The sequence below is a fragment of the Pseudopodoces humilis genome, chromosome 6 (assembly GCF_049639895.1).
Source record: "Pseudopodoces humilis isolate 2021_Gansu_Grassland_sample_001 chromosome 6, ASM4963989v1, whole genome shotgun sequence".
NCBI lineage: Eukaryota > Metazoa > Chordata > Aves > Passeriformes > Paridae > Pseudopodoces > Pseudopodoces humilis.
In genome coordinates, this window is record NC_142205.1 from 5,776,373 (window position 1) to 5,791,526 (window position 15,154).

Below are 15,154 nucleotides of genomic sequence, written 5' to 3' on the forward strand. Positions count from 1 at the left end.
AGCAAGAGAGAGAAAAAGGTCTCAAAATATTGGATCTAACTTTGTGTTCTTTATTTGCTTGTTTAACTAGGGACAGGGAGCCCTGTCTGAGAGACTACGGAGCTTTAGCATGCAGGATCTCTCGACGATTCGTGGAGACAGCAGCAGCACTGTTCCTCCTTCGGTCACTGTACGAACAAGTAGCAAACAGAGCCACCCAAAACCATCCAGAAGTGCATCAGAAGGCACTGGCAGCTCAGGTAAGTGCCAGTGTTATTTTCAGTGTTGTGTTGTCTGGAATATCACACTGTTCAATGAAGTCATGCCCTTGGCAGGAACAGAGAGAAACAGACACTGCAGGCAGCACATACCAGGGTTCACAGGACACAGACTTGCTGTTGACTCTCTTGGCAGTTAGGAGAAAAAAACCAGCATCATCATTTGATGATTACTATTCCTGGCTGGTACAAAGGATGGGACTTGAGCATGCAGAGAAGCCAGACTCTGTCTTTGAAACCTGAGCTGGAGAGTTGGGCTGGGGGCTGCAAGCCATGCTGAAAAACACGTGTCTCCTAAGGACAATGTTTGTTCTCTAACTCTGAAAGAACAAAGACAAGAAATATGCTGTAAGTAAGATCCATTCCTTAGGATTCAGTTAAAAAAATTATTTCAAGTTTAGTTAAAGAAATATTTTTGAGTCCAAATCCAAAACATTTAATTGGAGATAGCTTTGCAGACTAGATCTCAAAAATTGAGACATGGAGGGTTATCCCAAGCAGGTGGCACCAGATGGCTTCTGGGATTCCCACACACCACCAAAGATCACTTGACTCCAGTGCTGTGATGAGAAGCCACGGAAAGTTGCAGGCGTATTGCACTTGGTAGCTTGTGAAACATATGCTGGCAAGTCAGAAATTCAGCAGTTTCAACTTGTGTGTTGAGGTCTATGCAAACACTTGCAGTGTTTCAAGCCTGGGTAGTTGCTACCCCTTCTAATTTGCTTTAGTTATGGAATGGTATTAGAAATGTCTTGTTCATCCTTCCTAATGAGTATCCTTCAAACCTTTTAGAAATTCTGTGAATCAGACTTCTTTTTTTTAATATTGTCTGTTGAATACATTTTCTTTATGGGTAAACTGAAATGTTGGTGCACAGTGGTTTTATTCGCCTCTTTATATAAGGTCTTGTGTACACTTCTCTTGAAGTAATCAATCTGGAAATAAGGTGTTCACACACAGAATATAAAAGTCTTTAAAAAAAATCACATATTTAGACCAAAATTGTTAATGCTACAAAGAAACCATAATTTAGTTATCTTAATTCCACGTTGAGTAGAGCAGCCTTTGTAGTCTTGCTTTTGAGACAGTTAAGTCAGCTCACTTGGCCACAAACCCCTTCTCAAGACACAAGAGTTTTTTATTTTGGTCTGGTTTTGTATCCATAGTGTACAAGGATCTCTCAGATTGAATTTCTGAAAAAATGTTCATAAACTTTCTGAACTCAGCCTAAGTAAAAAAAAATATTGCCTATCAAAAATTTTTGGATTCAGGTAATTAGATTTTTTTTTTTTTTAAATGTAAACTGCACAAATTTGCAAAATCTTCCATGACATCTATCTGTCCCATCTCACTTGGTGATTTCATTGAGGTGCCTAATTCTCCACCTGCAGAGAATACAAACAGACTCCTCTTGCAGCTGGTGGGAAACTCCAGCCATGAGCTTTGCCTTAAAGTGAAGGATACAGTTCTGGTCTCTCCAGTCCTTGTGCTGTTTCATGTGGGCACCATTTTTGTATGTGGTCAGAATGTCTGGAGGGGAGAACTGATCAGTCAGCTGTCATGTGTGTGTGTGTAAGACTGTGATGTGTCAACCAAACTGTGTCACATTGTGAGTGCCATGTTCTGCTGACGTGACACTGCTCCAGGCACACCAAGCCCAGACATAGTTCCATTATTCCACCTTTCATATTTGTTCAGTTGGAGAGCTGGACATAAGCAAGGGACAGACAGAATTTGCCTCTGCCCATTAGTGTTCTATATGCACATGTAATATATGCAAATGTAAGAATGTGCATGAGCAGTCACTACAGAAGAGCAGACACACAGCTCTTTCTCCTGTCTCAAAACCCTCAGATGGCATAAATGTCCCTGTCAGATGTCCCCACTGCCTCACAGAAACATTGAATTCCTCTTTTTGTTACCTGCTTTAGAGACTGTGGGACATAGTCAATGTGGCATCAGATGGAGTCAGCAAAAATGACCCAGACTATGTGTTTGGCATGAAGGTGTTGACTTTTTCAACAGGCAACTTTTCTTAAGAATTACAGAATCTGCTTCTGTTTTCCTGATGCTCTATCACCTTACCTCAACGACCTGTTACCCAAAGTAGACTTCAAGCAGATATTTTTGTTTAGATTTTTTTTTCTTTTTAGAGGTATTTTCCTCTCTTTTTTCCTTCTATCCTAGTCCCACTGCAAATCCACAAATTGTGTTAGCAACATTAAAAAAAGAACCAACACAAAAAGAAACATTGTACCCTTTCCTTCTGTGAGTGCTTTATTCCCAATGTTCTAAGAAAAACCTTAAAATAGGAGGCTAATGATTCCCTCCAAAACCCTAAAGTTTTATATAATTCAAAGAAGGCTTACGTAGATTGTCCTTGACTGCTGCCAGCTAGAATTGTGTCTGCTCCTTGATCTCTTTGTGACCGCATTAATTAAGGGAATTAGCTGAGGGCTGGACTTAAAGGTTATGTTCACAGTGAAGAACACAGAGCCATGCTCTTACCTGGTGTGTTTTCTTTGACTGACAAGACAGCAGAGCTCAGTTTCTGAGTGGTAATAGCCTCACTATTATAGAATTTTAGATTGAGCACTCAGGAAAGAAAAGCAGACCAAAACCACCATCCCTTCTTGATGAGAGCTCTGAAACTCATGTAGTTAGAATTAAGGTACAGCTGGAACAATGATGGCTGAACATAAAAATGCATGTTAACTAAACTAGCCAATAAAAGCAAAATCCCTGTCATGAAAGATGCTGGGAGCTGACCCCACTTGGGTCTGCTGTAAATACCAGCTAGAAGTGGTGGCTTTGCACTGTGGTGGTCCCTTCCTCAGGCACTGATCTTTGCTCTTTTATGCTGAATAGAGTTTCTCTGGGGTTTATATTATTGTTGTTACTATTTTCATTATCATGATGTTATCAGGGGAACTTCAGTTGCAGCTGATGCCTAGCATACCTGGAAGTGTCCAAAGCCAGGTTGGATGAGGCTTGGAGAAACCTGGTCTAGTGGAAGGTGTCCCTGCCCATGGCAGTGGGGATGGAACAAGATGAGCTTTGAGGTCCCTTCCAACCCACACCATGCTGTGATTCTGTTTGCCCATAATCTGTTTTGATGACAAGGTGATGGAACAGCCCAGCTCTGGCTACTCAAACTGTCCAGTAGTAGAGAATGGTGAAGTCAGAGAAAGAAATCTTGATTTCGAGGCAGATTAAAAATACTTTCTTGTACTATTTTTGAGGGATTATTTTTAGTTTGAGTCAATGTGCCAACCTGCCTTACTGGAAGCCTCTAAGATCTCTGTTTTGGGAGACTTTCAGTGAGATATGAGATCAAGAGGCCAGGAACTGGAAGTTCCTCAAGTCAGCTTTGGTGCAGAACAAGTGGTGTACGGAAGCATACTCTGACTTAGAGCAGTGAGGCAAAGAGAAGAGAGGGCTCTTTAGGTTGAACTTAGAGTTGTTTATATGGGTCCCATTCCCTGAGCAATGGAAACACAAGACAGACCTGGTGTGGAACTTGGTGTTGCTGGTCCTGTTGTGTGACCATGTTTAAGAGCAGATGTGATATCTGAAAAAAAGTGATTTGGAAAGATAGGGGGATAGAGAGAGGTCTGTTGTCTTGCCTGCACAAGGAAGGGAGAGCTAAAATTCAGTTTTGTTGATATTAAACCCCCCAGTCCCTCTGTGAGCACCAGCAGTGGTTCAGGTTCTGGTTTCACAACTCTTGGGCAAGTTTCCAAGCCCACTGAAGCATGTGAAAAAGCTCTCCTGACACCAGTGGGCTGTGGCCAAAATTTGGCTGCAGAACCAGGCTACAGAAACACTCAGTCTGTTTTGTTTCCACTTTTGTTATTTTTGTAATGTGAATGGTGCTGCTTAGATGTATTTGTGATTCTTTGAATCCCCTCTTGACACAAAGTACTGTGTGAAGAGCTTGGCATTTTGTAACGACCTCATGCAGATACAGGGAAGGATTTTTTTGCCTGCTGAAGAGTGTCTTATGAGGCCAAGAAATAGAACAAGCAAGAGCTGCTTTTGAGGCATGGAGAATTGCTCCTATTCCTCTACCCTTTGCTATTTTTTTCCCCCTTCTACCTTTTGCTGTCTTTGCTGCCTTTCAGTGGTGCCTGTCCATTGTGCAGCTCTGCTGTGAGGATGGTCCCTCACAGGGGTGAGACAGCTCAGCACACAGTGGGCTCCAGGTGTGTTCACACACATCCCACAGAAAGACCCTTCTCCTCCTCACACCCAGCCAAAAGCCACACCCAGATGACATGAAGAGGCAGAGGCTGCTTTTGCCATGGTTTGTGGGTAGCTGCTGATCCCACAGGTAGCACATCCCATGAGGCAGCAGCTCCAGGGAAACGTGCATACCTTTCTTTGATGGGCACCAAGGACACACAGTGATCCCCTTTCCTCCACACAGCAGGCCCACCACCTCTTCGTCTGATTTTTCACTTCATTCTTGGTTCAGCATTTTTCAGTTCATTGTCCTGGCACCCAGATGATGGCCTGTGACATTTTACTTCAATGCCTGTTCCAACCTGCCCTTTTTTCCACAGGCAGAACTGACCCTTTCCTTCAGGAACTGTAAATGTCATGTGGCTATGCATTGTTATGGAAAACTAAATTCCAGAACAGTATTTCCAAATATTTTTCTAGGGAATCTGTTGTTCTGGCGAATGTCCAGTAACAATCCACATCAAGACTTGTCTTTATTAACAGGAGCTTTTGCACTTCTTAACCTTATCACATTGCCTTAATTTGTGTTACATCACAGGACAGTCAGTGTACAGAGCTGATGCTGCCTGGGGCAGAGAATCACAAATAATGGAGCCACCCTCTGTATTGCCCAAACCCAGTGTTCTTTCTGCTTAAGCTTGTCCCACGATAAGATCATTCTTATCTGGAATGGTTTCAAAGCAGAAATGGACAGTGTGCTTTCTGATACTCTCCATTCCTCTGAGCAGGAGAGAATCAAAGCTGTTTTTTTGGTCTTGTGCTGAAGTACCAAAGGCTTTGCAGTACAGGACAAAGGCGAAGGAGCATCAGTAGTCAGGATGTGTTTGGGTATTCAGTCCCCATCAATGAGAAAGATCTGTGAGAACAACACAGATATATGTTGTCTGAACTCCCAGAGAATAAACTGTTATAAAACAGTGATCAGCTTCCTTCTGTGTAAAATCAGAGGCTGAGCTCACAGCAGATCTCTTAAGGAAGCCCACAGTTTCACAGCAGCATCCTGCCAATGTTGGACTCCCACTAAAAAGGTGTCCAATACCACTAAAACTAACTAAAAGGGTGTAACCCCACTCCTTGCCTCTGGCAAATCTGTCTTTTCCTTTGGATACATTTAAATCTTATTTTTACACGCTGACCCCAGTCAAGGAATCGCTTCAAGTTAAATGCTATCCCTTGCTTCCAGGTTGCTCTTGACCTGGGTCAGATTCTCAAGCCAGTGGAGAGCAGCAGCACAGACATCAATGGGACAAGGAAGGTGGAGGCCAGAATACAAGGGACAGACAGTATCTCCTTTCAGTAGTGCCGCTTTAAAATAACTTTGGAACTATGGAAGAACTTCCTGTGTCTCCAGTGCAGGATAACCATAACTAAAAAAAATCACACAGAGCTCAAACCTTTTGCTTCTTCAAAAACTTTCTTTAATGTGGAGTCGTTGATGCCACTGTGAGTGTTAAATTGAAAGGCCCAAACTGGAAATTTAGGCTGTTTCCTGGAACACAAACTGTGCTCAAGATGAAGCTGTAAACTTTACATGTTCATGAAAGTTTTGAATCACCTGCTTTCACTGAAGGGTCCAATGCAATTTCCTCGGTTGCTTTCATTCTTATGGCAATTCCATCAGGATATTAATTCCTGTAGGACCCTCATGGTTTAGGAAGATCTGGCATGTATGGATAGTTTTCCTTAGAAGCTGTGTGAGTGGTTGCAGCAGCCAGACTTCTACAAGAATTCTAAACCTACTGAAAAAACCCAGGCACATAGCCTTACAAATCCCAGTATTACACCCTGCATTTGTTGCTGCGTTGTGCATCCATGCTGCCATTGCTTATCCACTCTCCCAGGTTCCTTCAGTCAGGAGTGACTTTTGTTCAGTGGTCTGAGAACAGTGCCAAGGAGCTGGACCTAATCCCTTCCTTAACACCCATATGGACACAGCCAGGGAAGAGGCACATTCCTGAGTCTGTGCTCCATGCTGGTCAGTGGAGACACTCATCTCCCTGTGCACATGAGGGCCTTGAAGTCCACTGCAAAATGGTGCCAAGTGTTTTCTAAGAGTGAGTGGCTTCACCTGATGAGTTCCTAATGCTCAGCTCCTCTTTCAGTGTGCACGTGTTGCTCAGTATGCCGACTCCTCAGAGGTGAGTGCTGGATTTCCTGTGTCCTGGTATCCATGCATCCCTTTTGGGCATGGCTGCGTTTTCCAAGCCTGGCTTGCTCCTGACGCTCTTGCTCACAGGGTTTCCTAACACCAGGGGAACAAAGCAGGGGCAGGCCAGGCTGTGAGCGGGTTTGGGAGCTGCGTGTGTGCTGATGGCAAGGACTTCAGTGCTTCTTGCCATACTGACCTGTGTTACCCAAGGATGGGGATTGTTTCTCTGGAGAAGAACTTCATTCCTTTCTCTTCTAGAGGATGTGCCATGTCCTTGCTGTGCAGTCTAATTCCTCTGCCCCGTGTCCCCCAGTGCTGGTGTAAAACCTCTGGGAATGCAGCAAGAGCAATGAACTCAGTCCCAGCCCTGTTTTGCTGTGTTCCCTAAGGATTGGCACATGTCTCTCCATTGGTGGAGAGGACGTTTGTTTTTGTGGTGAGCAGGGTACATAGCAAATCCTAGCAGCAGCCCCTGGTATGACAAAATAGGCTTGGGCTGACTCTTTCTGATTCAATCTCTGGTAGAAGCATTTTTGAAAAATGTCCCCACTGTCCCCAGCATTTTCTGTGCTTACAGACATCAGAGTGCAGTGAATGGTTTAGCTGCCGGTGGTCTTTTCAGTGCTGTGCCAGTTAGCTGGGTTGCTAAGAGCCCAGACATGTCACTTCTGCATTTTTTCTCAGTGACAGATGAAAGGAGTGGGAGAACTCCAATTTGGGCATGCCAGAGGATGGGACTGCCAAGCAGCTTGTCTGGGGAGAAAAAAGAAATACAGGCTGGCAGTGTCTCATGTTGGTGGAAGAAAAAGACCTTTGTAACTCCTTTTCTTCTCATCTCATGTGCTTTTTGTTTATTTTGCACAGTCACCAACCTGGAGGCAGCAGCAGAAGGACTGAAGGATCACAGTGCTGCCACCGTGCTGCAGCCACCTGTGCCTTCCCACAGCCCTGCCCCTGGTGCCAGAGCCCTGTGCAGTGTTGGTGCTTGGAGGCTGATGGTTCCAGCCTGACACAGCCTCCTTGCACCCTGCATGGGTGGCAAACCCACCCATATTTGATTTGTTACGCTTCCTTTTCTGGTTGGATGTGCCATTGTGCAGGGCAATGAAACATGTTTAAGGTGGTATCTGTTGAAACAACCATGAAACGCTTGTATTCACGAGGCATTTTATTAGAATCCTTCTAATTTTAGCCTAAACCTATTTTATGGATCTCACTTCAAAGTGTTATTTATAAAAAGAATCACTGAATCCTTATAGGCTTAACAGTCATGAGGTAATCTTAGGAAAGTCATTTAATGATGCTAAGGCAGCAAACAGTTCAATATGTTTATGAATTGGACCCAATGTAATTTTGATCTTGTTGAATTTGTGTACCCTGCCATTCACATTGGCTTGTTTTACTGTTCCTGCCCCCCTCTCCAATATAATCCAGTCCCTTAGACCATGTCAATAGGGATGTGCCAAGGCTCTATGTCATAGAGGGTTCATTCTGTCTCCACAGTCTGCCCTTTCTCTGTCTCCAAGGCAATAGATGCATTAATGCACCCTCAGACAGTGGCCTGCCATTAAAATGCTCCTTTGTAAGTGCATCTTTGGTAGCCTGGAGAGCTGACTACGTCATGTGAACATTTTTCAGTGCCACAAAAAGCTGGGGGAAGAAAGAATTTAATTTTGTTTAGCTAGGAATAAGTTGCCTTGAGCTATTGGCACTCATCTTTTCTTGGTGCAAACTTCTGTGTAGTCAGTTTTAGAGTCCCATCATTAACAGTTCTCATTTCCAAAGAGTTTATAATCTAAATGGGCAGATAGTCAAGTCTTTTCCTCAAGCAGGGATATTACTATTCACTGCTATAGAGCCTTGGTGCAGTCTTTTTGGCATGAACAGTTGCCTTAATGCTCTTGCAGGTAAAACTCAATTATCTCACTGTCTGACTCACAGAAACCTCCACAACTCTTAGGAGAGCACGGCTGGTGGAGCAAAAGTGCAAGCATTCTGCTCCCTAGATGATATCTGGAGAGAAGGTGTCCTGAGGATGAGGCCTGCAGGTGCCATGGGGTGTGCATTTCTGCAGAGCCCAAAGGCCAGGCTGAGCACAGCCTGAGCCCCCTGAGCTGGACTGTCCCTGGCAGCAGTGGTTCTGGGCTGGCTGCTGCTGGGTTCCTCTCCTCTGGAGCAGGACTATCCCTGGCAGCAGTGGTGGGTTTCTCTGTGCTGAAGCTGTTGGCTCCACAGGAGAGCCCTTTCCTGCCCAGCTGGATCACTCCCACTGGCCTCATGGTCTGCACATGACAAAGCATTGATGCAATTCAGGACATTCATCCTCTGCTCTGGGCAGCTTCACTAAAATACAATCCTGTTTGACAGATGTACTCCAGCACATCTTTTTGAGAGCTCCTATGCCAGCTCCTCTTGCTTTTGTTTGGGGCCAGGCCTTTGCTGGTGAAAGCTCCTTCCAGGTGCTCACCAGAGTTTCTGATTTATCTCCTTTGTGTTCTGTGGAAAGTCAGGCTGCAGCATTCAGGAACAATGGGACAATTATGTAAGAGCTCTTTTTCCCTTTCAGAGAGGACAGAGTGAAAATCTCCAGGGATATCTGTTTGTCTTTTGGCAGTGCTTGGCAAATGCTTAAACGCTGTTTGATATTAAACAATCTTGCTTGGGACCGGCATTTAAGAAGTAACAAAATTATGTTTGGTGGTGTTCTCTCAACTAATGTCTCTTAGGTGCTGTTGCAAAGACCTGGGGCATGGTTGAGAGGGAGAAACCATTTTAATCCTTGCAGAGAATAAATTTATCTATCATGAATTGAAGAATCAGCTATGTATGAGGAGAATTTTTGGGACGGCAAGTACTTGAGGGGGCATTTAATACTAAAATGCTGATCAGAAGCCTTAGGCAGTGTAAGGAATGTGCAGGGACATTAGTGATGAATGGGTCTGTGTTGGGTGTGCACTGCAGGGTTGTGCTCCACAAGGTGACAGATCACACACATCCAGAAGTGCAGCTGACCAAGGATCTCCATGGGACATCCACTTAATTGTGCTTTAAACAAATCACATTATTGCTCTATTGGATGAATCCAACCCCTTCTTTGTGGTATGCTAAGAAGCACACATGAGTTATTACAGTGGAAAGTGCTTTAAAAACAGTAATTGACTTTGTGTCAAGGGGCCTGATTGTACATCTCTGAACGAATTCAATTAAATGGTGTAGGTGGTTTTATTTTGGTTCTTAGCCAGTTTTGCTTCCAGCTCCCATTTGGGGGATATTTTTTGACCTTGTTGAACTTAAAGAACAAACAACAGTTTTCTGTTGCTCTAGGCATTTTCTTCCTTAAAATTTCCCTTTTCTAAATACTGAAGCAAATTTTTACAGGGCTGGTTTGCACCACTTTGCACTGGTGTTTCTGAATAGAAATTTGTGATTTTATTTTTGAGATTTAAAAATAGTTTCTTATTTATTTTGGTTATTTCAGGGAAGAAATTTCACAGGAAATCAATAGTTTTAAAGTACACTTGCTTTTTACCAGCAGAAAGTTAAAACATTAATTGTTCTTTAATAAACTCCATCTGAACGACAGATATGATAAAAGCAAAGATGAATATTTCTGTGTTCTGAAACAATGTTCCTTCCCCCTCTGCACCCAAATGTTTTCTCCTAACAGTTTATTCTTTCTTTTTCTCTATGTAAATATTATGGGACTCTGATGTAAGTGTTACAGATTGCATGAATTTTCCTCTGAGGTGTTTGGAATAGACTAGCACTTAACAAGTCACTCATTTGTGGGATGTGTTTTCATTAACGGATGACTTTGTTGATGTGATTAGGCTTGTTTGCTTTGGTTGCATTTGACTCCAGCTTTGGTAAGGATGTCTGCCTCTGGTGGCTCCTGGGCAGTGTGTGCTGGTATAGTTGGCTGCTCCTAACTCCTTGGTTTGGCAATGAGAACTGCTGGGGAAGTACAGGACTTGGGTCAATGTCTTTTGGAAATGATGGTGAATTTATCTTTGTTGCAGGGGAAAGAAGCTGATGGCCATCGTATAATAAATATCTGTTCTCCTGTGCTTATTAAGTGGTGTGCAAACCTCTTTATATGAATGATCCCCTGGAAAGGCTTAACTTTGGAGAGACTTCACCTTCCATTACAATAATACAATACCTCACTCTTGGTTTGTGTACTGTGTGACTCTGGTTTTCCCCATTGCTCCTGAGGAATTAAAGTGATGGGAGAAAGAAGTATTGTGCCTAGCAAAATAAGGGGAGGTCCAATGTCAAAGTTGCCTGATTCCCACTGTAACTGTACTTAAGTGTCCAGGTTTTTCAGAGGATCTAGATCAAAGTCATTTGTTCACTTGCAATTAGAGTGGACCAGGTCCTGACTTTTGTTGTAGTCATGAAAATCCATAGGAGTTTGCTACAGATTTACATGGCAGCATGGACCAGAGTCTGAACCAAGTGATTGCTGAAAAAAACATCACTCTACTGAATCCCAGATATTGCTGTAGAAAGAGTTTTGCAAGTGAAATTTCTTAGCCTTGTTGAATCACAGAGATCAAAGATTGCAATGATTTGGCCCTGCATTTCCTGGTCTGTGCTGGGTTGTTCCCTGAGGTGCATTAACAGCTCAGATCCCAACCCTGCAGAGCACTCAAACATCTACTTTAACATGAAATGTGCCCATTTTCAGAGCTTCCCACACAATGTGTTGGCTGTATCAGTTCCCTTGGGAGGAATTATAATGGAATGATAGGAACTGGAATTAAGGGATCCATTTCCTTAGACTGTTTATAGTTGGATTATTCTGTCTTGCTTTAGTGGAGAGAGGACTGTAATCTGGTCTGTGCACTGAAAAGGTGTTTGCAAGAGGCAGCAGCAGCTTTAGTCCTGGCACCAGCCCATTTCCCACTTCTGCAGCAGTTCAGCCCTTTCACACAAAGATGTGGAGCCATAAATGTAACAGGTGGAGACACCTAAAACACAGCCTGCCCTGGGATGGGGAGTGAGAGTCTCCCAAAGAGAGTCAGGCAAAGGCCTGGTGTATGATCCACGTTTTCACACAGCCACCTCCTGGCTGTGACAGCCCCTGGGGTTGTTGGCTGCTTCCCTGGAGCAGTGCACGCTGCTGACTCTGCTACTCTGGGGACATCTGATAGTGACCTGGGGCCCTGCAGCCTCGGATCATAAACATGGCTCTTAGAAACATACAGGAGGTCACCCAAGGCCAAGTGCTGTCCTCAAAATGCTCCAGCCCTGACAACATGTTTTGCTCCTCAATCTTTACCTTCTGTGGTAACAAGTTCTGTTGTCCCAGAACCCTTTCATTCACTTTAAACATTCATCTCCTTTCTCACCAGTTCCTTATGTGTGTTTGTTCTTCTGGTTAACCCCCTGCTTTACATTTTTACTCATTCTCTTGGTGTCAGAAATCTGGGTTTTTATCATGTCATCACCATATTCACAAAAAAGAGGAATTTCAGAGATGGGGCTCCCACAGCAGCCACTCTTCAGAGATGAGTTCTCTGCCATCCCACAACAGCAGAATGCTTCCACAAACATGGGACAAAGTCTGACAGATCAGTATGAGCTTGGGTTGCTCACAATAGAGGTCCTTTCCAAGGCAGGATGGGCAGGGAATGCTCCCTTCTTATTCCAGGTCTCAAGGAAAGTGCCATGTGTATTCAAGATCTGTTCTCATCAGTGGCCAGAAAAGTAGTGGAAAAGCCTGGGATAGCCCATCTTCTTCCTTTTTCCAGTTCAGTGAGGCTGAAGCAAAACTGGTTCCCATTTGGCTGGTTTTCAGTGTCCCATTCACAATGATGTGGAGCAGGGAAGAAGAGGGCACCAGCCCAACTTCCAGTGAACTTTACAGACCTCTCAGCTGCAGGGATCAAAGCAGTATGTGCCAGCTTGGAGGCTGAGCTCTCCTCTTGATCTTCATGGAAGCAGCTTCAAGACATGGATGTGATGCTTGGACTGATGGGGAGAATGGAAAAGCCTGCAGGAGACTGTGCCTGCTTTGGAGGTGACATGGGTGGCAGAGCTCCCTGGGTATCTTTTTTGCCCGTTTTTGCCCTTTGCATCTAATTAAAGAGAGAGAGTAGTAACAAAGAAAGCAATGTATGCTGCAAAACTTGTGGGATTCACAGAAGCATTATGAGACTGAAGGTTCCTTCTGTCTCCTTTTCCAGTGGAGTGTCTGGTTGTAGGATGGGAGCAGGGCACATTTTCATTATTCTATCCACTCAGCCTCAGCAGCCAGTGTCTCCTCACTGGTCACTGAGCACCCTAACTCTGCTTCTCCTCCATCCTGTCCCATTCAGAGCAGTTCTCCCTGGTGAAAGTCCCTGTCTGCTCTCAGTGGCACATGGCACATGGAGATGTGTTGTTGTGCCACTGGGTAAACCTCAGTGAGGCCATTAAAAGAAGTCCTGACCCACTTCTACTTCTAAGTTTGACTAAATTTTGATTTGGCTTAGGCAGGCAGCAAAGAACAGCTTCCCCATCCAAGAGGGTCTAAGCTAGGCTGCTCCTGGGTAGATCACTTCCCAAGTGGAGGGATAAAATAGTAAACCAAAATGTTTCTGTACTATTTTGCTATGTGGTCTAGAGAACATTTAATTCTCTGCACAGTGCAGTTTTCACACTACTGTTCTACATAGAAGAAAAACATTTCAGCATTATCCTGGGCCTCTCTGCAACGTGACTATCAACATTGTCAGTACAGCTGGGGAAAACATCAATTTCCAGCTCTTCCTGAAAACCTGCAGTGGTGTCTTCCAGCCTGCCCATGTGAATGGTGATAAAGGGGTAGAAACATGGGGTCAGTGGGCAGAGATGGTGTGCACAGGCTGCTGTCTCGAGCAGCAGCTGCATCCTGTGGGCTGAGAGCTGCTGACTTTAGTTTGGCACTGGAGAGAGCCCCGGTGACCTGCTCATGACTTGTGGTATTGCTGTAGCCAAATCATTTCCCCTCTGTCTGTTACCCAACTGAAAGAGCTGTCGAAGAATTCAGTTCTTTTGGGCTTTAAGAATCCAAAGGGATTAGTAAGTGAAATTAGTAAGTATTAGATGTTTAGGAACACATTGGTTTCAGTCTTTGGGGTTTAGTCTTTGGTCCAGCAGACTCTTATAGACAGGCTGAGACAAGAAGCGTAGAGCATTATTTCTATGTATATTCCCACAACGAAGTATCAACCCAGTAATTCTGATTAGTACCACCTAAACAGCAAATAGTTTCACTCCTACTGTTTTTTGGAATCAAAAAAGCCCTCTCAATTAAACAGAGAAACCTCCAGCCCTGATGGTAAGAAACTATGGAGAGCAGGAAACTTGGTCATGTTGAGTTTCCTCTTCTGTACCTCTTGCTTTGGACTGGTCATAAAAATACTGTCATTTACTCATTTACTGTCAGTATTTAGGCAGCAAATGGATTGTGTTGTGTAACACAACCAGTCCCACAAAGATTGTGCCATAATTTACAAGGATAAGAACCACCAAGTGTTTATGGTCTATAGTTATAAGGCAATAAATTGCCTTCAGGTCCATCAGCAGAGCTAATGCTCCTCCACATTTACTCCAGAAGAGTAACACTCTTCAGTAGACAGAAGAGAGACTTTTCCCTGCTCTGGTTTTCCAGCAAACAACCCACTAGCTGAGGGTTCATTCAATGCCTGGTGAAGCTTTTTGTGAACTTCAGTGGATCTCAGATTGAGTGATTGCCTTGACCACTCTCAGTTTCAAGTCTGTAAGTGCTACTGTTTCCCATTTCTGCATCCCAGACAGGTCTCTCTGTGCTTACCAGAGGACTTCAACACCCATTTGGAGCCTTCTAGAGGAAGCAGTAGATGCAGGAGCTATGGATGGAACCAGCAACTCAAGAAATCAGTTATTTTGTTTATCCCTGAGCAAACAAACAAACAAACAAATCTCTTTCTAGTGTCAACCTCCCAAACATCAGAAGCTGTGAATTTAGTCTCAACTCCCTGTAAAATAATTAAAATAGACTTTATAACGGCTTTGTAAACAAGAGTCTTCTGATTTCTAACCCCACAGCTGCTATTATTAGAGTGTGATGTGTGACTCTTCTGTCTATTAATCCCTGGAAGATGCATGGCTTTGCAGTGAGTGATGTTTGTGTGAATCAAACTATCACTGATTTCCTCATTCCATGTCTTCACATTTAGGCTGCAAATGGCTGTGTTAAATAGGTGAAATAAGTGTGGACATTAGGTATGAGAAGCCACCTGAGACAAACTGTGAAACAAAAGGCTCAGTGTTCTCAGATGATGAAGAGAACGATTGTGCATCCATGAACAAAAGACCCAAAAAGAAGGATCAACCCCTTGAGGTACTTCCATATTGTCAAGGCTCCTCCTTCTGACATTCCTTGATTCTTCAACTGGAATCTTCAACTGAACAAACACCTCTCTTTGGTCTAAACTCACTAAATACACTTTATTTCATGACAACAAAAGAACTAAGGGAAATGCAGGTCTCACTC

The 15,154-nt window shown here is 43.8% G+C and overlaps 1 protein-coding gene across 6 annotated transcripts in view; it reads left to right on the forward strand.

Annotated features, from left to right (window-relative positions):
* The window catches only part of REEP1 (receptor accessory protein 1), a 67,085-nt gene that overhangs the window by 46,169 nt on the left and 5,762 nt on the right, over positions 1 to 15,154 (forward strand). For 4 of the 6 annotated variants that reach the window (XM_088056483.1, XM_014262315.2, XM_014262320.2 and 1 more), the window contains 3 exons: positions 71 to 239; positions 6,605 to 6,640; positions 14,862 to 15,001. In XM_088056483.1, the coding sequence (XP_087912609.1) occupies positions 71 to 239; positions 6,605 to 6,640; positions 14,862 to 15,001 (345 nt within the window). Of the gene's footprint in view, positions 1 to 70; positions 240 to 6,604; positions 6,641 to 7,515; positions 10,363 to 10,670; positions 10,818 to 14,861; positions 15,002 to 15,154 lie in introns of those variants that run through there. The other 2 variants (XR_001332214.2, XM_088056482.1) reach the window with 2 other exon arrangements.